This window comes from Carettochelys insculpta, chromosome 12 (assembly GCF_033958435.1).
Source record: "Carettochelys insculpta isolate YL-2023 chromosome 12, ASM3395843v1, whole genome shotgun sequence".
In the NCBI taxonomy this organism is placed as follows: Eukaryota; Metazoa; Chordata; order Testudines; family Carettochelyidae; genus Carettochelys; species Carettochelys insculpta.
Window position 1 is genome coordinate 5,211,650 of NC_134148.1, and position 23,872 is coordinate 5,235,521.

A 23,872-nucleotide genomic window follows, 5' to 3' on the forward strand; every position below is an offset into this window, starting at 1 on the left:
GCACCCCTGCAATTCCAATACCTTTCTATCCTTTCTAAGAGACAGCCATCGGTCAAACTGAGGTGTTAGTGCAGTATGGGTCAGTGTGGTGTATTTGATGGCAGTAGCTGCAGAATCTAAATAGAGAAAATGCTTATGTTGGCTATCTAGTCCGTTTCCCTGAGGCAAGTGTAGGATTGTTTACTATAGCATAAAACACTAGTAAATGTTCGTTCTAGTTCTAAATGCACAAAATGATGATGCTTCCAGCATTTCCTTCTGGAGTCGGTTCCTCAGGCTGAGATTTCACTGATAAGCTTTCCCTTTTAGCATGTACAAATGCCAAACAAGTTCAAAGTCTGCTGACCCCTTCATTGCTGCCAAGACACCGTGGTTATAATTAAACCTTAATCTTATTTTCTTCAACCCCCTAATCATTCTTGGAGTTCTTCCTCTAGTACATTGGTCTTTTCTCTGGCATTGTGCTTCCTGTAACAGAACAAATATTCAGAGCCATCTACACTGTTATTTTCCTGTTGTGTGTCAGGCCCATGAATTTGTAGCCCAAAATTTAATTGTCAGTCTTTATTTTGCAACCATATTGTCCTGCGAAGGAACTCGGTCCTCCTCAGTCTGAGTATTTGTAGGAATAAATATCAGGAGCAGGCATTCTTCTGCTTGCTTGTAAGGGAGTCAGTTGTTAGGGATCGAGAAGTGACATGCAATAGCAGTCTTAGGTGGGAGGTACCCAACATTTCTTTTTGCTGCTGGGTGCGCGTCTGTGAAACCTTGTCTCTTTTTTGTGTGCTTTATATGAACAAGTGAAGTGTGGAGAGAATTTTCCCTTTGCCTGACCGAACTGCTGATCCGTCAGCTGGCCCTCACCTCCAGGATGAAACCAGTTAGTCACAGCACCTCGTTGCTATCAACAAAGCTACATTTTTTCAGAATAAAGAGCCTGACATGAATGTGCTGAAGCTCAGCCGAGAAATTAGATCAGTGTTTACTTTGGAGCTGTAATCTAATGTGAAAGTTAAGCAGGGAGTTTGTGTCTCTCTTCTTCAATCTAAAGCATGACTTGGAAACTGACAAATGTTGTATAAACAGTTATTCTAGTATCCAGAAATCCTATTTACAGGAGGTCATTGTTTCCTGTTGTATGGTTATTTCCTTCCTTATCTCTACTAAGAAGTGTACAAACAAGGTTTTTATTTATATTGGTGACATCTTCTAATTCAGCTCATGAGGAATGTTTCCTGGCTGTAACATAATGCTCTAGGGAGTGGTTGGTAAAGGAGAGCAAAGACAGAAAGTGGAAATGAGCTCATCTTCTCAACCTGGCGCTCCCCTACGTCAGAACTGTTTTTTGGCTCCTGAATTGCTCAGTGCGGTAAAGTAATAGCGGCAAAGGCATTGGAGCAGCGAATAAGGTGCTCTTTTTGTTGCTGTGTGAGGGGCCGGGGAGAGGATGAATGATTCCTGGCTGTATGGCTTTCAGACTTCCTTAAAGGTTAGGATGAAAATCACTGTGTGAGTTTAGGCTGTGGATCATTCTGCAGGGCCTTCCGAGCCTACTTCCTGATGGGTGTTCCTCCTGGAATTCTGTCTGTGTGCGGTAAAAGCTGTCACTGTACAGTACAAAAACAATCACACATGGAGTTCTGTGTTTGTGCTTACTAGGCATGTTTATAGTCCCGTGGGTGATAACGGAAGAGTTCCCCTTTGTATGTACCAGTTTTTCCCATCTTCTTAACTTCCTTTGTGTTAGGTGGGGAAGTTCCTTCCATTAGGGTAATTCTGGAAACTGCATGTTGAAAGCTCATATAAACACTTGCTAGTTCTATTGACACAAACTTGGTTCTAGAATTAACAGATCTTGATCTTGCTGCAAGATCAATGAAAATACATTTTGTATCTTTGGTCTCTTTCTCTGGTGGCACAGCTACAAAGGGCTCTGAGTAATAACTGATCTATTTAAATGGCCATAACTGGTTTACCTTGGTGCCACCTTTTGATTGCTGGAAGGAGGGTAACTTACGGAGTAACGTGAAGGTGGTGGGGGGATTCAGAGTGCTAAGCTCCTCGTCCATGTCAGTGGTCCTGAAATTTATTATTTCTTGATATCGGTAACAAAGACTAACCCAGGTTGTCATTGTTTTTCTCTCAGGCTCTATCTGGACTCATCAGTGACTGTAGCTGAGAGAGCCAACTTTCTAGTTATTCAGGAAACAGCTGCTTTCTAGTTGTTTGTTTAATCTCGTCCTGTCCATCTTGGACATGGATTGTCTCGGGAAAGTTCAGCATTGACTGACACAGTGATTGGTCTGTCTGATGAATGTGATAAGACCACAGACACAGTTACTGCATTGATGGACTAGCAATTAATGTCCCGTCTTGCCATGCCTGAAAGGAGGAGGCATAGCCATTTGGGTGGGAGTCCCTGCATGCTCCGGCATCTTACGCTAACACACAGTCCAGGGTGTGTCTTGGAAACTTCTGAAGCACTGTCATCACTGCAAAGGTCAAGGAATTGGACAGCTGTGTGGCACCAGTTTCCAGAGAAGCAGTAGGTCTGTCAGTGCAGTTTTATTGCCCATTTGAATATGTTCATGTGTATAAGGAACAGAGGGCTGGACAAATCCCTTCGTAGCAAAGTACTACTCCAGTGGACTACTAAAAAGTAATGCTTGGCAGCCTGATCAATAATATAGTCAACTGTGGGTTTTGGATAAAGTCCTAAGTAGACCCATCCAAAAGCCAAGAGAGCGACAGGTGTTTGCATGAGTTCTGGTCCAGGTGTCTGCAACCAAACTAGCGAGAAGAGCCATTTTTTCAACTTCAGTTACAAACTCAATCCTTCAAGAGCCGCAATGCGTGTGACTACAAGAAAATCCTTAATGAGTAACGTCACTTTTTGTAATCCCTGTTTTGAGAGCAGTGCGCACAATGATTTGTACCAGCTTGAAAGTTTTAGTTAGTTTCACTCCTGGACTGGAGAGCAAATGAGGACAAGGAAAATGCTGTGCCTGGGAATAGGTTCTTAAGCAGGAAGGAGCAATGCTTGCATCACCCCTTGGCCCCCAAACCTGTTCCCCATCTCCAGGCTTTACAACCCCAATCCCCAGGCTTAACCTCTCTCAGCCTCAAACCTGCCTCCCCAAACCAGCCCCTGGGACTAACCCATCTATTGTGCTGGCTGGGGAACCTACTCCAGGTGGCCCTGTGTGGTCAGCAGAAGGAAGGCTGGCGTGGAGATGTTCCGCTGGCGGGGCTGAGCTGAGTCACGCCCACTGGTGGGCTGCGGCCACTTTGGGCAACAGGGTGAGTGAGGGGCTCTCTACAGCTCCTTGCTCTGCCGCTGCTGAAATAATGGAACTAAATTCAGTTGGTTTAACGGCTGGATCCCTCCCACTGCACGGCTGGCCATTAAACCAATTAAATTTAGTTCTGTTGTTTCAGCGGGGGTAGGGAGGGAGCCAGAGAGGAGTCAGAGGCAGCAGGACAGGGAGCTGCAAATGACTCCTTGAAGAGCTGCAGATTGCTGACCCTCTTCTGGTGTCTCTCCCAGTTATGCTCAGCTGCTGTTTTAAAATGTTAATTCTGTTAACATTCGTATTCTGCTGTGAGTCTTCATTTATGCCCTCTTTGACTAGCCGGCCAGTAAAATGAACAGATTGAGTCCTTTCTCAAGTCAGGGAAGGGACGCTCTGTCGATTTCAATTAGAGTGATTGTTTAGAAAGGCAGCTTGTAACCGGTAGACTGTTGAAGTCAGACCTAAAGGCGGTCAGATTGGATTTTGAGGTCAGAATTGAAGCTGATGGGCTTCCTGGGTTCTTCCGCCTCCCTCCAAAAAGATCATGGTTAGTTTAGCAGGAGGAACAAACGTGTCATTATGTAACTGGTAGCGTAAAAATCTGACTTGGTTCAATTCAAGGAGATTCTTGGGGAACGGCAAGCTACGCAAGTGTGGCCGAAGTGAAAGAAAGAGACTGATCTTTTGGGTATTTAGCAGAGATTGCTGTGTAGTGTTTGTGTAGAGGCATTAGGATTTCAGGGCGGGGTGGGGAGGATAGTGATGGAGTCTATTTTCTTGTAAGCTTTTTGGAAATGGCATTAGAGTGGAGAAGGCAGCCTGCAAAACTGGGATCTGTTCCAAAGAAAAATGAACCCTGAAGCCAGTGTGGTGCCTATCACCTCCTCCATCCCCACTTACTTGAATCCATCCCTGGGGCTTTGCCCGTGAATTAATCCCCAAATATATAATTGGCATTCCCTGCTTCTGACGAGCTTCTGTTGATCTTCCTCCTTTTGTTCTCCGTCACACAATACTTAAGAAAGAAAAGTTATTGTCGACCAAAAGAAAAGCTACTGAGGAAAACCTAGACGTCCTTTTTCTGAGAGCGGCGGGGGAGCAATGTGACAAAATAATTGAAACCGGTGTGATGATACTGTGTTACTTTAACAAAGTACGTAGAATGTTGAAATATTGAGCACAGAGTTTTTATTTTTGGGGGCCCAGAATACCCCAGGAATGTTTTATAGCTCGCAACCTTCCATCTCTTGTATGCACTTCTGATTTGATTAGCTTAGCCCTTTTGGTTAGTGGGTATTGTGTTTTTTGTTTGGTTTTTTCCCCATCCCTGTTGTTTTTTTGTCCCCCACCCACGCTGCCCCCACGCCTGTGTATCCTCTGTGTATACAGTGTGGAATAGCAATTGATTTGAATGGGTAACTTGTTCATATTTCTGTGCCCAGAATGGCATCTGCTTTAAAAATTTGTTCGTTCCTTGGGTTTCTGTGGATTTAGTGCTGCTGTGCATGTTATGGAATAGTTAATGATATCTTCTGTTTCGATGGGCAGCTGTAAAATATATATTAACATTAAGACCTTGATTACCGAACAATAAAAATCCACCTTCCAACCCAAACATAATTAAGCTTGGCTGGAGTTTAGTTCTGGTTGCGGTAGTATTATTGTTTGTCGGCTTACACGCTACCTTGTTGATTGCTTTCCAGTGGAGTTTATCTCTGTCAGCTTGCTTTAGATAAACCAGTCTGACTTGTTGGACCTTGCGTGAGTGCTAAGAAGGGAAACTTTCTTTGTGCTTGCATGCGCCTGTGAAAGAGCAATTAGGACAAAATGTAATACTGGTTCGGGCCTTGCTGTTGGCATGCTAGGATGCTGTGTAATCTTACCATGCTTTTCCGTCAGCTTCAAGTCACGCCCCTTGCCCCTTGTCTCGCTGCATACATTGTGTCTGTATTAGCAATAAAAGCTCTACAGGACTGAGTTCAGAGCCCACCGATTGACTCAGGCTCTTGGGGCATGAGCTGGAGAGCTGAAAATTGCAGTGTAGGTGCTTGGGCTGTAACCCAGGCTCTGAGAACCACCCCTTTGCCAGAGCTCAGAGCCCACGTTCTAGGCCGAGCCTGTAATGTCTGTGTTGCAGTTTTTAACTCTGTGATTCCAGGCTCCACTGACCTGGGTCAGCTGCAGCCATATCATAGATTCTGCATTGCAGCATAATTATACCCAAAGGCTGGGTCTATGCTAGAAAGTTTTGTCGACAGAATGGGCAAACTGTCGACATAACTCAGGGAGCTGCTACACGCTTCAAGTATTATGTCGACAAAGCCTCGACAGAACGCCACATTTTCCTCAACAGTATTATCCCTCAAAAATTTAAGGCATAACAATCTCTGGACATAGTACTATCGATAAAAGTGCACACACTTCTGTCAGCAGAGAGGGCTTCCGGTTGTCTAGTAGCCCTCTTTGCAGAGCCGCCATTCCACTTTCCGGCACCGGAGGGCAGTGCAGTCTGGCAGTTCTCTGTCGACAGAGCAAGGTGTGTGTGTATACGCAATCTGTTGACAGAGGTTCTGTCGATTTCCCCTGTCGACTGTAACTTCTGTCGACAGATGCTTCTAGTGTAGACCTAGCCTAAGTGTTCGCAGTTCCAAAGACCCCAAACTCCTGGAATATGCATGCATGGTAACTTTCAGCACCTGGATAGGGTGCTGCTAACTTCATCAGTGCTGTGCCGGGGTGACGTTGGTGTGAAATGTGGATTTGGGGTGCCAGTATTGCAGTTACTGGGAGTTTTGTGTTCACTGGGAATCCCAGGACCCTGTCCTCCAGCTTAAAAAGATCTGCTTTGTGTGTGAGCAATTTGGGAGTGTCCAGCCCCAGGTGAGAGAGGGGAATGTATGTGAAATAACATGTTTGGAGAGACCCTGAACCTGGGTCACTCAATCCTACCTCGGGCTAGAGAAACAAGATCTGATGAATGAGCAGAGCTATGAATGAGAGTGAGTTGTGGCTGAACCTTGCGTGACTGGGGAGGAAGAGAGGGTGTGTGAACAGTGACAGGTGCGTGACTAGTTTGACAGGTTTAGGATCGTTAGCGGCACAGGACTCTGAACGTTCGGCTTTTTCATGGTGCTGCTATCAACTGTTCTAAATTACATCTGATGATAACACATGCCTGCATATTTGCTGCATGTAATAAAAGCTGGAGTACAGACAAGTCATTTAATCAGCTGTTAACATGCAAGGTCAGGCACTCAGAACCGTTCCAAGTCTCTGTAGCACAAACGCGTCTAGTTTGTTTCAACATTTCAAGGGAAATGGAGCTACTCAAAGGTGGGGGCATAATTGCTTGGATAACTGTTCCTAGAGAGTAATTATCAATGGTTCACAGTCATGCTGGAAGGGCTTAACAAGTGGGTTTCCACAGGGATTAATTCTATGTCCACTTCTGTTCAGTATCGTCATTAGTAATCTAGTTAATGCCATTGAAAGTACACTTAGAAAAATTGGGCATGGTACCAAGCTGGGAGGGGCTGCAAGTGCTTTGGAGGACAGGATGAAAATTCAGAATGATCTGAACAAACTGGAGAAATGATTGAGGTAAACAGGGTGAAATTCAATAAGGACAGCTGCAAAGGACTCCACATAGGAAGCGGAGAATGAGTGCTGGAGAAAGGGATCTACGAGTCATAGTAACCACAAGCTGAACATGAGTCGGTAGTGTAACGCTTCCAAAAAAAAAAAAAAAAAAAAAAGATTCTGCGACATATTAGCAGGAGCATTGTAAGCAAGACATGAGAGAAGAAATTCTTTCACTCTATGCAGATTTGGCCTCGGTTGGAGTTCTGTGTCCAGGGCATCACATTTCAGGAATGATGTGGACAAGCTGGAGAAGGTCCAGAGAAGAGCAACAAAAACGTTTAAAGGTTTTGAAAACCTGACCTATGAGGGAAAATTGAAAGAATTGGGCTTGTTTAGTGTGGAAAATTGGAGACTGAGAAGCACATAACAGCTTTCACGTATCTAAAAGGCTGTTACAAGGAGGAGGGAGAAAATGATATGACAAGAAGCAATGGGCTTAAATTGCAGCAAGGGATGTTTAGGTTGTGTAGGATAAAATTTTGAAGTAGGCCATGATATTTGCTAAGAACCACTGTTCCAAAATGGAGTCTGGTAAGCACCGCCCCCAGCCATCTGGGGAGGGCGTCCCTGCTGGTGTAAGTCCGTCTCTAGGCAGCCACGTTCCAGGAAGGGACCCTGCCGGGAGGGGAATTGGGCTATACTTAAAAGATGACTGACACGACTCTCTCACTAACTTCTGCTTTGGTTTTGCATTGCCCACTTGCTTTGATTCTGTAGAGATAACACGAATGGTCGTGTCCAGGCAAAGATTACAGCAGGATGCCAGATGAGACATCACTGCTCTACACATCAGGGTATTACAGATGAGATATCACTTTATACATCCGTCTGGATGACTGCCCTCTTCAAAGGACTTGTTGTTTGTAGATAAAATGTTCTGTAAACTGTGCACGGAAACTCTTTGTAATTGCCAGATTGTTCGCTAATTCATCTGGATTGCTCATTGATTATGCTCATTTCCTTATTGTCTGCTTCTGTTCTTTCCTCTATCAGCTCTCTATATAACCAGTCATAACTTGGTGCCTGTCAGTGAATTCTGAAACTCAGCCAAGCTCAGAATCCCTCCTCCAGCTGGTTGTAAGAAACCTTTGTTGCTTCACGTACAGTATCCAGACTTTATTCCAACAGGTTGGACATTAGGAAAAACTAACTGTCCACACGGATTTCCTAGGGAGACTGTGGAATCTCCACCATTGAAGGTTTTTAAGAGGGGGGTTAGACAAACACCTGACAGGGATGGTCTTAGATGGTGCTTGGTCCTTCATGAGAAGAGGGGGTTGGACTTGAGGACCTTTCTTGGTTTCCTTTAGTCCTGTGATTCTATGTTCCTAGATGTTAAGGCCACAAAAAGACTCTTGGATGATCCAGTCTGACTGCAGAGGCCTTTGAATGTCACCAAGTTACTACATCGAGTCTAATAGTCGGACTAACGCACATCTTCCCAAAAGGTATGTGGACTTGAAGACCTCAAGAGATGGAGAGTGCCCCATTTCTGATGGTTTGTTCCAGTGGTCCATGACTAGGGCTCCTGGATGCTGCAGGAATACAAATAATACTTCTCATTTAAATTTGTCTGGCTTTACTGTCAAGCCATTTGTTCTTGTTTTGCCTCTGTCCGCTAGATTAGAGCCTTTCAATAGTGGATGTTTTCTCCCTTTGTTCAGGTCACCTCTTGAGCTTCATTTTGATAAGGATCTCTGCCTCTTTAGCATAAGGCATCCTCTCTAGCCCTGAAGTCAGTTCTGTGACTCTCCTTGATCGCTTTCAACTTTTCCACACGCTGTTTATCATGTGGGCATCAGAATTGCATGTGAGATTCCGGCCTGGGTCCTGCTAGTGCTCTCTTGATTGTATATCCATGGATCACATTTGCAGTGGGAGTTCATGGTGAATTGCTTGGTCGTTGTGGCTCCTAAGTCGTTTTGAGTCTCTGCTGCCTTGGGGGTAGTCCACTTTCTCTGCAGATCTGGCCCACGTTCCTTGTTCCTGAGAGCGGTGCTTTAATAAAACCTTTTTACTTACCTGAGCGCCTCTCTCTGATTGCCCTATTGTCATCATTAACCCTCCACTCGTCTTTTGTGATCCTCAGATCCTCAAGAGTAGATGGGGGCAAGCAGGGGGTTCCGTGGGGCAAGGAGAACCTGAGCTTGTTCACTTTGTGCAAACTGGCTTGCCTTTGTTGGTGCTTGGAAGTCGGCACCAGTAGCTGAATTGAGTTTGTGAGAAGACCTGCATCTGGAACTGGTACATGTGTTGAAAAGCTTCAGGATGGACGGATGTGACGGTTGCAGAAGTAGGACAACATTAATGACAGTACCAGATCTTCTGGCACATTAGGCCTTCTGCCTGGCACTTCATGCTATGCTTCAGCTGTGAAAGAAGGCATCATTTTTCTCATGGTTACACGTGTTTTTTATTTGTAGTGTCTCTGGTGCTTTGTATATTGGACGGACTTCAAACTCTGTCAAAGAGTTAATGGGCACAAAACAGACATCAAAACATTCCTGAGCCACAAACCAGTTAGTCTACATTTTAATGGAGTGGGCCATTCTGTTAATGACTTCAGAGTTTGCATCTGATTGAAGAAGAATTTTCAGTCTGCTTTAGAAAGAAACTGCTGAATTCTTTCATTCAAATTCGACACATTAACACATGGTTTGAACCGGGATGCAAATTTTCTGGGACATTATAGGGGCTCTTTGGCATACTTGGCTTAATCTAGTTCTTGACTCCCCTTCCCCCCCACACCCCTCTGCTCTCTGATTTGCTCACCTTGATGATTTTTTTCTGATTTGTCAACTTTGATTGCTGTTTTTCATTCTCCAGGCCTTAAATATTGAGTCTGTTCTGGTCTGGCTATGGGCTGAAGAAGTGGGTCTGTCCCACGAAAGCTCATCCCCTCATAAATTATTTTGTTAGTCTTTAAAGTGCTACTTGACTGCTCTTTTGTTTTGGTAATAAAACCCAAAACCGTCACTCATTTGGAGGCTGCTGATTGTTCCTGAATGCCTCTGGGCAGTGCTGATTCAGTTCAGAGCCCGGCATCTGAATTAGCCGAACAGAAGAGCTGAGAGCTTGCCGGCCTGCAGTCATTCCCCCTCGAGCTGTGATTATCAGATATCACAAGCTAAGCAGAATTGAGCTGGGCTGGTATGTGGATGGGAGAGTGCTAGGGAAATCCAGGTGCCGCAGGGTGGAACATGGAGAGAAGAGTATCTTGTGACCCTAGAGTCTGTACCGAACCGTTTGTGATGGACTCCCCCGCCTCGTCTCATGGCAGATGGGTTATGAATATAAATATGCACAACTCAGAAATGCTTTGAGGAGAAGGTGGCTTGTGACTTACAATTTTTAACATTACAACCTTCTGGACCTGCACACCCTATTTTAATAACAGCGAGGGGGCCGTGCTAATCTAGATACCATCAGAACAAAGCAGCAGTAAAGTAGCACTTTAAAGACTAACAAAATAATTTATTAGGTGATCAGCTTTCGTGGGCCAGACCCACTTCTTCAGGCCATAGCCAGACCAGAACAGACTCAATATTTAAGGCACAGAGAACCGAAAATAGTAATCAAGGTTGACAAATCAGAAAAACAATTATCAAGGTGAGCAAATCAGAGAGTAGAGAGTTGCGGGGGGAGTCAAGAATTAGATTAAGCCAAGTATGCAAAAGAGCCTCTATAATGACCCAGAAAATTTGCATCCTGGTTCAAACCACGTGTTAATGTGTCAAATATGAATATAAAAGCGAATTCAGCAGCCTCTTTCAAGACTGTTGTGAAAATTCCTCTTCAGTAAAACGCAGACTTTCAAGTCATTAACAGAATGGCCCACTCCATTAAAATGTTGGCTGACTGGTTTGTGGATCAGGAGTGTTTTTATGTCTGTTTTATGCCTGTTAATTCTTTGTCTGAGAGAGTTTGAAGTCTGTCCAATATGCAAAGCATCTGGGCGTTGTTGACGCATCATGGCATATATGATGTTAGTTGAGGAACATGAGAATGTGCCCATGATCTGACTAACCTGGTTAGGTCCAGTGATGGTATCTCCAGAACAGATATGTGGACAAAGCTGGCAGCGGGTTTTGTTGCAAGGAAAAGTCCCAGGACTGGTGTTCCTGCAGTATAGACTGTGGTGTATCATTTTTGCAGTTAAGTCTTTTCTACACAGTTGTGTTCCAAATATCCATCTCTGCGAAGGCTTCAAAAAAAGGTGTTGCTCCCTATCGTGAGAGGATGGCTTGGAAGCGGGTAGCAGTACTTAGCCAACTTTATGGGTGGCAGTCCACAGCTGAGGAATTTGTCTGTGAACCTGCAATCTGGCAGACGGGCAATGGCTGTTGGGCTGAAAAGGATTTGGACAGGTGACCTGCTCATGTGACAGTCTCCATCTTGGAGTACAGTGTCCCACCAGGACAGCAATGGAGTGCCCTCCACAGGGGACAGGTATAAAGGGACTAAAGGGACCCCCAGTCCCTCCGTCCTGCTTCATCTTTTGTCTTCAGAGTCCCTTGGAAATTGCCTGGCACGTCCTTAGGAAAACAGAGAACTTTACTGGAGACCCAGGTCAGGGTAAGCTCATTTCTCACCTGAAGGTTTCGGCTGATAGAAAAGCAGGTTTTTAAGCTAAGAACTCACAAGTAAGTAGATTTTTAGGGGACTGGAATGAGCTGTGCGTTTTCTCTCGCTTGATTCGGTAACTCATTTTGATCTACTTCTCCTTATCCATAACCACTTGAATTCTACTGTTTTGCTTGATTAAAAACTCCTTTGTTTCTAATCAAATGCAGTGCAAATTGTTATTTCTTGAGCTGAGCTACCACTGTGCCTGTCTCCCTTGCGTGGATAAAGGGGGCTTGCCTGATGGAGCCCTCCCTGCGCAGATCTTTTTCACAGAGAGAGACAGTTCATTTGGGACTTTGATCCCTTCTAATGGTTGATTCTCTGGGTGCTGTGCCCTAGAACTGCTTCCACCCAGACCTTTGGTTGAATGGTGTTTGCATTGTTCTGCAGTGGGGTGATAACTCTAACTCTGTGCCTTGGCTGGGGGAGACCAGAGGATCTGGCCCAGCAGGATGGAGTGGTGGAGGAGCCCCAGAAAGCAAGAAGACCAGTGTCAATGGCATGATCAGCACACCGGGGAACATCCCAAAGGAGCTTCTGTGACCGCAACCCATCATACCGTTATTCTAGCACAGTACTAGGTGGTGATGCATTATTCGAGAACTTTTGGATGAGATGTTGAAGGTCTTGAGCTGTGTGGTCAAAGAGCCAATGGTATTTTGCAAGCACGTTCTTCCTACCTCATTTCTCCTGCGTTACTCGTTGGATACAGTAGTCTAAGTGTTCTGTCCTCCAGTGGTTATGTGTTGCTGTTGTGTGTCGTTTTCCACTTCAAGGGGGCTTGCCTTTCTGTGGCAGGGAAAGTGCTTTTCCAAAATTGATAGTCGTCAAAATTCACTGCATGAAAGGTGCCCCATGAGTCAAAGCTGTATGTAGAGAATTGGGTAGTTTTAGCTTCTGTTACTTCAAATAAAGAACCAAGTTTGTTTTACCTGTTGGCTTCTTGGGCTTTCACTGTAACTGTGAGAAGACAGCTCTGCCATCCATGGCAGCAGGATATGTTGTTTTCTGCACTTCAGTCCTGCGGATCCCATCTTTTTTTCACCTGGGAATTGGTGTGGGTGTGTGGTAGTACCATTTGCTAACACCAATGTCTGAGGCTACATCTACACTGACCACAGAAGATCGACTGCTCGGGTTTGAGTTTCCAGGGTGCCATTTCCTGGTCAACATCGACCCCGGAACGCCTCGTGAGTTGCGAGGATTAAGGAAGATCGATGGGAGGAGTGCTATCATTGACCTTCTGCTGTGAAGACGGGCACAGAAGTCCACGGCTGAAACGTCGATTTTTAGATATGTAACTGGCCCACCTAAAACTGTGTATCAGCTGTCAACCTTCCCAGTGAGTAGACACAGCCTAAGAATCGCTGAGAAATATCCAGTGACGTCTTCATTATTCTTGGGCTCTGGTGAGCCTGGCGGGAGGTCTGCCCCTCTTGGATTTTAGTGTGTGGGGACTCATCAGATCCTGAAATAGTACAGTTCTTGTAAGGGCTTTGTTCTGTGACCAGACTTGCAGAGTCCTGCCTGAATACAAAATTCATATCTGCATCCAAGCCATGAAATGCTCGGTGGAGGTGTTCATCGGCCGATCTCTGCCAACTTGCAGGGCTCTGCAGGTTTCCTTTTGAGGGCACAGCTGCGGTGACCTTAACTGGTATCCTCCATTAGCTCAAAGGCATATGCCTTATATGACAAGGAGTGTGTTAGGGACAATGAATGGCCTTCGACAGTGAGGATGAATTGAGCAAAAATGTGTAGGGGTTGGTGATCTCATCTTTGGAGGCTCAGGGTTGTTTAAGCTGGCTGGTCATTATTGTCAACTGAAGGTATAATACCTTCCCACTCTGTGGAATACTTCTAGGTCACATCTCCTGTTCCCTGACTTCTAATGCCATTAAAGGCTGTCTCAGCCATGTGCCCCTCCTTTGAAATGACTTTGGACGTTGGTTTTTGTGTTCGATCTGTCCTGGCAAGTCATTTAAAGAATAAGAGTAGGGGGAAAAGACCTAATGGCCTGCAAACACGAAAGGAATAATCCCTGGTCACGTGAGCGCCATGTGATCACTCCTATATTTTGATAAATTGGAGAAATGGTCTGAGGTAAACAGGATGAAGTTTTAATAAGGTCAAATGTTAAGTGCTCCACTTGGGAAGGAACAATCAGTTTCACACATACAGAATGGGGAGAGACTGTCTAGGAGTGACTACAGCAGAAAGGGATCTAGGGGTTATAGTGGACCACAAGTTAAATATGAGTCGACAGTGTGATGCTGTTGCAAAAAAAAGCAAACGTGATTCTGGGATGCATTAACAGGTGTGTTTGTGAACAAGACACGAGAAGTCATTCTTCCGCTCTACTCTGCACTAGTTAGGCCTCAGCGGGAGTATTGTGTCCAGTTCTGGGCACCGCAGTTCAAGAAAGATGTGGAGAAATTAGAGGGTCCAGAAAAGAGCGACAAGAATGGTTAAAGGTCTAGAGAACGTGACCTATGAAGAAAGGCTGAAAGAACTGGGCTTGTTTAGTTTGGAAAAGAGAAGATTGAGGGGTGACATGATAGCGGTTTTTCAGGTATCTAAAAGGGTGTCATGAGGAGGAGGGAGGAAATTTGTTGTTCTTGGCCCCCGAGGATAGAACAAGAGGCAATGGGCGTAAACTGCAGCAAGGGAGGTTTAGGTTGTACATTAGGAAAAAGTTCCTAACTGTCAGGGTGGTTAAACAGTGAAATAAATCACCAAGGGAGGTTGTGGAATCTCCATCTCTGGAGATATTTAAGAACAGGTTAGATAAATGTCTGTCAGGGATGGTTTAGACAGTACTTGGTCCTGCCATTGGGGCAGGGGGCTGGACTCGATGGCCTCTTGAGGTCCCTTCCAGTCCTAGTATTCTGTGATCCTCAGAGCCATGGATAGCCCTTTGGGCAGAGGTCTACTGTATTATTCCAAGCCCAAATGCTTTGTTGGCTGTCATGGTACTGAATAGGTGCTTGAAAGGTGGCTCTCGTGGGCTACAAAAGATGAATTGGTTCATAAACAAAACTAAAATAACTACACAGAGCAACTGAACTGTTTTAATTTCTCAGTTGCACTGCAGAGGGCTGTTTCTCAGACTGAGATGTGGCATGTCACAGTCACCCATCAGAAGCCTCTGAGCTGCTAGCTACCTGATAAGGCCTATGACTGAATTATTCAAAGGGGCTGACAGGAGGTAGGTCCCCAAACACCAGTGGAAAAACTCTTGAGATTCCCACCCTGTATAGTTACAGGCCTTCAGTTACTAACTTTCTGTGTTTAGAGGTAAAGCCTCCTAGCCAGAAAGCCACTGCTCCCTGCTGAGTTCAAATCACGTCCTCCCAGTTGGTGTTTCTTGGAGGTTGCAGAAAGTCTGAGATGTGGACTAGTGGGATTGTGGTGAGCACCCATCCGTTGCATGGGGAGGTGACATGTGGCCATTGAGAGTTAGGGGATTACAGGTGACGTGAATACTGTGGTGCCTTTGCCAGCTGTATGAATAAGTTGAGTAGATGGAGGAAAAAAGAGTGTTTTGAGACTTGTGCTGTAGGAATCTGGCTGGTCCTTAGATGCTCTTTACCATCACAAAGCTTGTTCCGTTTATCCATGCATTCCACCCCGCTCCTGGGCACCCTCCAGGCTCTGGGGCAAGTTGTCCTGGAGAGTCTGGGTCTAGAAAAATGTAACTGTTGTCTCATTGCCTACAGCAGTGCTATTCGATCTGCAGCCTCTGTGGTGGCCTTCGGGCCACGCAGGTGTGATTGTTGTAGAGGTCAAGAACCATTATCCAAAAGTATTAAAGATGGAAATGCTGGTGCGTGTGGAGTTGGTAATCAGATAGCAGTGGTAGGACCTGATATGGAGTAAGCAGGAGTTACTGGAAACCTCCTTCCCAAAGACGTCTCAGGCCAGGCTTGCTGTGTGTCTCTAGCTATCCTCTTCTCGAGCAGTGGTCACTAGTTACTGGGGACAGGTCCACTAAGAAAAGGTCACTTTTGCTGTTGAGCTTCCAGGCTGAAGCTACTTCGAAGAAACCCTTTTTTTTTGCAGGCTCTGGGCCCTTTTCCAAGTTAGTGGTTGTGGTTTCTCCTGCATGGTTGGTTCTTAGGAGCCTGGAGAACACAGGCTGGCCTGAAGCGTTCCCATGGCAGCGTGCCCAGTGAGTGGAACGGCCCTAGCGAGCTAGTGCAGATTTGAACGGCTGCCCTTGGAAGGGAGTTGGAGCCCGCTGGCGGCACAGCTGCTGATCCAGCCTTCAGAAATAATGGGGCCTCCCGTAGAGATGAGTCGCTCATATAGGGGTGATCTGCCATTGAGTTCAGAACCACTTCTAACCTCTGACGTGCATCTGATTATTCTGTCTTGCCCTTCGAATCGCAGACTCTGGCCTCGTCGTCCCAAGCGTCTCCTACGAACTGCATAAAAAGCTGCTGTCGGTGGCTGAGAAACATGGGCTGACTCTGGAGCGGAGGCTGGAGATGACGGGAGTGTGCGCCAGCCAGATGGCGTTGAGTCTGCTCGGGGGACCCAACAGGTAAACAGCCCCTGCTGAGACTCTTCCTGTTTGCCTTGTGAACGGGGCTTACAGAACCCCACTTGAATAGTCCCAGGGAGGTAGCCCTGTCAGTCTGTATTCTAATCAACCAAACCAGCTGTCCTGAAGCACTTGAAAGACAAACAGAATCATTGATTAGGTGATGAGCTTCTGTGGGAGGGACCCGCTTCTTCACATCTGATTATTTTGTTAGTCTTTCAAGTGCTACAGGCCTGCTGCTTTGGTTGGTTAGAAACCAGCGTGTTCATCAAAGATGTGGCCAAATGAGGAGTTGCGTAAAACAATCTCCCTTGAGTCTCTGACTGGCACAGTTCAGGACATCGGCACCTGTCCAGCGAGGAAACCTGCTGGATCCTTTGTGTATTTCCTTTCAGTATGATATTTTAAAGGCAAATGCCAATAAAAAGAAGACTTGGAACCAAGAGGAATGTGCCATCTAGTTGCAATATCACAAACACGGTTTGTTTGTTTTTTAACACTTACATCCAATTTGGGAATTTTAGTCTTTGCCTGGGGTCTGATTTGACAAGCGGGGCACGTAGGTAGCCGGCCGGTCCACATGTGTGCACACACCCCTGGTAGGAGCCAAAACCTGCCTCGAATGTGCAGTCACTAACAAATCAAGAAGAGGCAGAATTGTGCGTATACTTTTGACCTTGAGGTACGTGGCCCGAATGCGTGAGAGTATTTTTCTCCCCCTTGAGAGGGAGTATTAACTCCCTCCTCTGTTGTACAGAGTCCTGCAGCTCAGTCCAGTATGTCTCAAACCACGCTCTACACAGCAGTGCTTTCCTGAACAACTTCTTGTGATCCCTGCTGACGCCTTCAAGATCATTCATGGGGCTGCAAAGTAGGCACATCCACTTAATAATCTGTTACTGCACCTCAGCCTGGTGGCGCAGGGATATATTTGGAGTGCTTTAGAGTACGGTGCCATGAATTGTTTTCTATCTGAAAATGTAACTGATGGGTCTGAGGCCAGCCCCAAGTTCCTGGTGGTGCTACTAGGCCCTAAGCAGCTTTAGTTCTCACCATGTCGCTGTGGATGCTACTGTAGAACAATGGCCTCTCAACAAAGCCCCCCAAAGAGAACCAAAGAAAAGATGAAACCATAGAACTCGAACCTTATCGAACAGCAGCACCTTGTGTGTGTCCACTGGACGTGTGCTTGTGGACAGGATATTGAGGAGATGAATGGAATAGTGCCGCAAGGGTCCAGAGTTGTGCCATCTGTTTCCCCTTTGAGGAAGCCTGGGTAGATCACCAGGAATTGTCCAATGCATGAAATGCTGGTACGTGTGTATCTGTCCCAAGCAGAGCTCTGGGTTCCTCATCTTGGCCGTTTCTATGCAGTCCACTTCCTGCCATGCTAATATGCGGAGCGAAAGATGCTAATGAGGTGCAGATGCAAATTCCCCATGTCTCATTAGCATAACGTCATGTCATTTGAAGTCCAGAAGACTGTTACCAAAATTTTTGGGAAGAAGGGACGTCCGGAAGAAGCACATCTTTCCAGAAGCGCCCCCCCGGGGCCGCGCTTCTACACAGTGTTTTGGAGTCCGGAAGACCAGTCTTCCGGACTCCAAATCATGTGACATTATGCTAATGAGGCATGGGGAATTTGCATCCACATCTCATTAGCATCTTTTGCTCCATGTATTTGCACTGTGTAGAAACGGCCCTTGACTGGTAACCGGCTTAGGGAGCTTCCAAGCACTGCCACGGTGTAGATGCCATTTTCATCATTCTGCCTTGGAAAGACTGGAGAAGGGTTTTAATGGTTTCCTTTCCTCTTTTGTTTCAGGCTGAATCCTAAAAACGTTCACCAGCGACCCATGGTGGCTCTGCTGTGTGGCCCCCACGTGAAGGGGGCCCAGGGAATCAGTTGCGGACGGCATCTTTCCAACCATGACGTTCATGTCATTCTTTTCCTGCCCAACTTTGTCAAGATGCTGGAGTCCATCACCAATGAGCTGAACCTCTTCAGCAAGACCCAAGGCCAGCAGGTGTCCAGTGTCAAAGGTAAGAGTGTAAAGCTTTGGTGCGGGCTGGGATGCAGAGGATCACACAGAAGCTAATCCAGGTCCCACTTATGAGAGGACCTCTGAAGGCCTGCCCCTTGTGGCAGCGCCAGTTTTCCTTCTCGTGGTTGTGGACATGTCCTGGAGGTGTACAGCACGCCTCAAAGAGCAATAGCTACTGTCCAGGCAAGCAACTGGGTTTCGTCCGTCCGATGGCATGTGTTTGTTCTGAGACAGGGCGTATTCTTAGCCCGGTGGCACCACTTAGTGGAGACAAGTGGCATTCCCGCCCGTCACATGGCTGCGGACGGTTTGCTTTGGAGCCTGTTTTGTGGCTGTTTGCTCTGATGCAGCTACGTCGGCGTCACGATGCTGGTGCATGGGCCCTTGTGAATCTGCATCAAACCTTTATCTTACCTCTGATAGTCAACAGCCTCTTCGGTGCACCGAAGCTGAAAATAAGTGACGGTTCTCAGCCCGAGTGCTGGTCCTAGCAACGGGAAAATGAGTGGCCTCGGTTATCTAACCCCTGATGTCAGTCATATGCGGAGCCTTTTGTGTCGTCTCATGTTAACTGCTTTAGCAAATTCCTTTGGGGATGTGCTCGTACCGAGTGGGAGAGTTGGGATTTTCAGTGGCACAGGTTGTAAAATTTATCACGTTCTGGGTTTTTTTTCCCCCCTGCCTTCTGGAAGAAACACGCCTCGGAACTAAAACCATCCGTGGAATTATACTGCTGTAGTACCTGGTGACCCTGGCTAGGTATCTGTACAGCCCCCAAACATACGTGTACCAAAGAGCTTGGAATCAAAGTTTAAGATGAGGCAACAGGTGGAAAAACACCAGACAGATCATGTGCTGGAGTGGGGGCAGGATATGAGAAAACAGCGAGACAGTACAGGTCAGTCTGACAAGCAGCAGTTGTTAATGGGTCTCTTTGAATGTTGTTCGGGCCAGTGGCCTCGTACTGATCCCTGCAGAGCTGTGGTGGCTCAGCTGGGCAAGCAGTATTTTTCTGGTGAGGTTTACAGACTCAATGGCTGGTAGATAAGGTCTCCTGGCAGTAGATTCCGTTAGCATCCAGGGGACTTCCCCCATCAGATGGAAGCCTGTTGAAAGCTTGACAAACATTGGACATGAAACTCGCTGTGCAGGGCATTAGGAGACGAATTACGTGACCCCGGTCTCCCGGCCAGGCTTTGCTCGACAAGATGTTCTGCGTTAGAACCCCGTGTTACACCGCTGGTGCTGTCAGACGGTCACAGATGAAGCTTTTCTGGCAGGTAGCTGAGAGAACATCTCTCGAACTGGCAAAGTTTGTTGCTTTGCCACTTCCGAGTGCTGAAATGAGCCACTTCCTGGCCTCTTGCTCTGTCGGGAGGTTGGAAGAAACGTCCCAGAGATGCTGGGAAGGAGGTGGAAGTCCAGCTCGTGGTCCAGCAGCTGCAGTTTCTGTGGAGGGGAGGCTCTATCCTGCACTTATACTGGAGGCACATTAAACCATACTTGTTTCTTTCAGATCTCCCAGATACCCCCGTTGACCTGGTGATCAACTGCCTGGATTGTCATGAAAATGCCTTCCTGCGAGATCAGCCTTGGTACAAAGCAGCTGTGGACTGGGCCAACCAGAACCGAGCCCCAGTGCTCAGCATAGACCCTCCCATGAGTGAAATGGAGCAGGGCATCGATGCCAAGTGGTCTCTGGCCTTGGGCCTGCCCTTGCCCCTGGGTGAGAGGGCAGGGCGAGTCTATCTGTGTGACATCGGCATTCCCCAGAAGGTCTTTCAGGAAGTGGGAATCAACTATCACTCGCCCTTTGGCTGCAAATTCGTCATCCCGCTGCACTCCACATAGAGCAGCCTCTGCGGCGTTTCAGCCCTGCTGGGGGAGGCGGGGAGGAGTCCTCGACAAGTAAACTCTTGACGCCTTAAGGATGTGACGTTCTGGGGGGTTTGTTCTTCCAGTAGAAATCCTGTATATTTAGAAACGAGAAGGGAGGAAGCCGGTGGTACTGCCAGGGGTGCGCGCTCGCTCTCGCGGGCCATTGCGCGAACGAATGCAGAAGAAGTTGGCGCGGCACCTGGGCATCAGCCAGAGGGTGGTTAAGTGGGTGAGAGGGTTTGTTTACGGCTGCAAGTGACTGTTGGTTTGGAGGTTTACAAGACGATGCTCTGTTTTTCGCTGGTGGGTGGCTGGAGGGGGATATTGGCCCAGCTGGGGCCCCTGTCCGGAGCAGCACCCCTCGCGGATCATGTAGAACTGTCTTTGTGGTTTGCTTTGATTTCTGTTCTTTAGGTTCGTGAGAACAATTGTAACTACGTCTCTTCCTGAAGCTGCCAGGCCCTTGGGAATGGGGCTTCCTATTGACAAGTGGGTTGTAAAGCTTCTGTTCCCTGCGTGAATGCTGCCCGGGTCTGGAAAGTGCTGGGGGCTGAGGTGTTATCCTGGTGCCCTTCCCTCAGACAGTGTCAGGGAAGGCGTTTTCCTAGCGTGGGTTTTCTTTCCCCAGGGAGCTGAGTATCCTCAGTGGTCTGGAGGAGGTGCGAGGTGGGATTGAGCTGCTCTCTCCTTTTTTGTTGTTGTTTTCCTTGTGTTCAGCACAGGTAGGGGTTGGTCACATGCCTGCTTTCCCAGGGGTGCTGCCAGTGGCCCCCTGCAGCACATCCTGCACCCGAACGTGCGTGTCTTGTGTGCCATGGCAATGGTCCAGGGCCAGGGTGGAGTCTCCTGCCTGAAAAGCACCTGGGCTTTGTTCTAACACACTGTCCCACCTGGCTCTGAACAGAGGCTGTGGAAATCAGCGGGCGCTTGCCTGTAAATGTGCTTTGTCTGAATATGCAAGGAGGGCCGTGGGTGTCAGGGGGTGGGGGTGGTGCCCGCTGTGGTGGGGCGGCGCTACAAGGCCCCTTCTCAGCTCAGCACGGCCCCACTAGCTGAACTGCCTCTTGGGCACAGAGGCTGGTGAGTGCTGCAGTGAAGGTTGTGCTTGGCTGCCTTCGGAAGCGTTTGCAGCCCTGCGGCTGCACGCGCTGAAGTCTCGTCCCTCGCGCTCCAGGCACGGCCACGAGTTGTGGTCACCGTTGTGCCCTGTGCAGTTCAGAAAGCTTTGATCATTCCCGTTGCTTCACGGTTGGGGGACAGGGCAGAAAGGTCTGACGTGGATTACTGGAAGGAGTCTTACCCTGCTGACTTTACTAGCTAGCTGGGGGGCTGCTGATGTTCCCCCCCTTGCGCTGACATGCTGCAAGGAAAACAGTGTTAAGAAGTGATTTAATGAACCCTGGGCTGGCTCTAACTCTCTCCTGCTGAGCCCTTTTGTTGTTGCTAAAAGTGCCACATTATCCCAGGCTAGTGCTGAGAAATATTAAACCTGGACCAAAACGGTGTTTGGCCTGAGAGACGGCACCTCCCCCGTTTTGCAGCATCCCCAAGTCCTGTGCTGGCAAAACAGATCTAAGTCCTGCTGCTGCTCTTAGCAAAATGCAGCGAGCACAGGCTAGGGCTCAAGTGTTGCCTTTTGGGTGGGATTCTACTGGCCTGCTCTTGACTGACTTCAGAGCTCCTGTTCGGTGCCTTTCCCAGGGGCTTAGATCTCCTCTCTCTCGACTGTAGAGCAGCTCATGCGAAACAGTCGTAGGTACTGCTTAGCTATTCAGCAGCTGCCGGCCGAGCACTTACGTGCATGAACCACAAGTTGTGTCGCTGTTCATCCGAGAATGGTTAGGGATGTTGGGCCAGGTAAAACAGGGGGGGGTGGGGGAGAGACGTCCTGTCTCGGTGGTTACCTGAGCAGCGCTCCCCCTTCCTGAAGACTGGGAAAATACACCAGCCCTGGTGCCTGTCTCCTGGGGGAGGAGGCAAACAGGAATTTCCTACCACCTGCTGGGCAGGGCAGTTGGAAAACTTCCATGGTACACTTGGTAGCAAGGCACCATAGCCAGGACTCTGCTGCACAAGGCCTCGTTAAAGGCCTTCCCGTGCCAAACTGCTCAGCACTCATCTACCTCATGAGGAAAAGGACCACAGTGGTGAGGGTGAGACTGTTGACCTGTGTCTATGGGCATATTCCTGGTCGCCTTAGTGCCACCACAGCTCGTCACTGATGAAACTCTTCACTGTGTGTTTACCTGGGCCTCAGGTGAAACACTTTCAGCTTAACGCACTAGTACTCAATGAGGGATGCCATGTGACTAGCAGGTAGTGAAAACACAATGGGGGGTTGTCCATGTAAACAGCCCAGGGTTTGTCCTCTGCAGCCAGCTTTAGTTTAAGGTACAGAGGCTGCAGCAGTTGACTGGACAAGTGAAAACCAACTTAATCTTGAAGCAGTTCTGTGCCCTTAGCTCAGTGGTTGCCTGGTTTTCACTTTCCTTTATAAAAGCAGAGCTGACGCACAACTAAAAACAGCCTGTTTCAGGCTCCTCTCCTACATTGTTCCAAGCTGCTTAAACTTGTCTAAGCAGACAGTTGGGTATTGGTTTCTGTCCTTTACATAAGCAGGGCCTAAGCAGCACTTTGGGTTTAAAATACAGATTAGTGGCTGTACCAGAAGGGTAGCACAGCTGGGTCTGAGTGCCATTATGTTAAATAAGGTATTGTAAATAAGTAAAGCGGTCAGTGTTACTGCTGCCATGGACACTTGATGCAGCTGGAAAAAGGACAGGGTTATGAAGTGAGTGTGGGCCTGGGCAGATTGAAGACAAGCACAGCTCAGGTGCTCAGTGAGGCGGCATGTGCTATGGTAAATGTAATAACGCATTCCCTGTGCTTCTTTTCTTCTGTCAAACAGAGTTCTGTTCTTGCCTGAGGCCTGAAAGCCCTGGCCTTGTCCTAGACTAGATGCACCATACTGCATATCCATATGATTCTTTCCCCCTTTTGTTGTCACACTGATACTGTAGGCACAGATACTTTATGCTGGCTGAATGCAACAGCAGAAGGGGAGACAGACTTCCCTTACCCTTTGTCAGAGCTCTGCAGTAAGATGCTGGCTTTAAGGTATGTTAACTTTTTGTGTTTGTCAAGATGTGACCATCCTTACTGCTCCCCCTCCCCCAGGGCAAGGACTCAGTAGTAAATACACAGGAGGTGGCTGCCTGTAAATTAGCACTGGCCTGGACTTTGCTTTCCCAGAAAGCAGAGCTGTAACTTTCACTGCTCCTGTAGCAATCTCATAGATTTATGTTCTGTGCTGTTCCCACCCCGCTGGTCACCCCCTCTCCCAGCAGCAGTGGAGAAAGCCTTGGTATCACCCACCCACCTGTAAAGACAACTGCACTACCGCTCTGTATAACCAAGCCAATGCGCCAGTCATGTTTGTAAGAACTAGCTCATTCATGCAGCCAGAGGGATAATTCCAGCCTTCAATAAAGTGCAACTACTCATGTGTTCAGCAATTTGTCAATGGGGAGGGGTTCCCCCCCCACCCCGCTGCTGAGAGTAGCCAGGCTGTCCAGTCAACCCAAGCCCCACATGCATTTACTAGTGACTTTCCTGAGTAAAACACTGACCAAATAGCAACACTTCCTTGAAAAGGGGATCTGTTTCCCTGACAGTGACCTGCAAGCCCCAGGCTCCCATTTCCCTCTCCTCCCCCAGCCAGATTTGAAAATTAACAATCTCTCCTTGCTAGCCACTAGCAAACGGGGAAGCCAAAGCTTGAAACAAGAGACAGCGAAGCAGTAACCCCTCTTATTCATGATGATGCAGTTTTGTGGAGAAAT

At 47.5% G+C, this 23,872-nt stretch overlaps 1 protein-coding gene across 4 annotated transcripts in view; it reads left to right on the forward strand.

Moving 5' to 3' along the window:
- The window catches only part of EDC3 (enhancer of mRNA decapping 3), a 58,619-nt gene extending 34,780 nt beyond the window's left edge, over positions 1-23,839 (forward strand). For all 4 annotated transcript variants that reach the window (XM_075006606.1, XM_075006609.1, XM_075006607.1 and 1 more), the window contains 3 exons: positions 15,954-16,107; positions 17,933-18,150; positions 19,669-23,839. In XM_075006606.1, the coding sequence (XP_074862707.1) occupies positions 15,954-16,107; positions 17,933-18,150; positions 19,669-20,003 (707 nt within the window). In that variant the 3' untranslated portion in view covers positions 20,004-23,839. The remainder of the gene's footprint in view (positions 1-15,953; positions 16,108-17,932; positions 18,151-19,668) is intronic.
- The last annotated feature ends 33 nt before the right edge of the window (positions 23,840-23,872 follow it).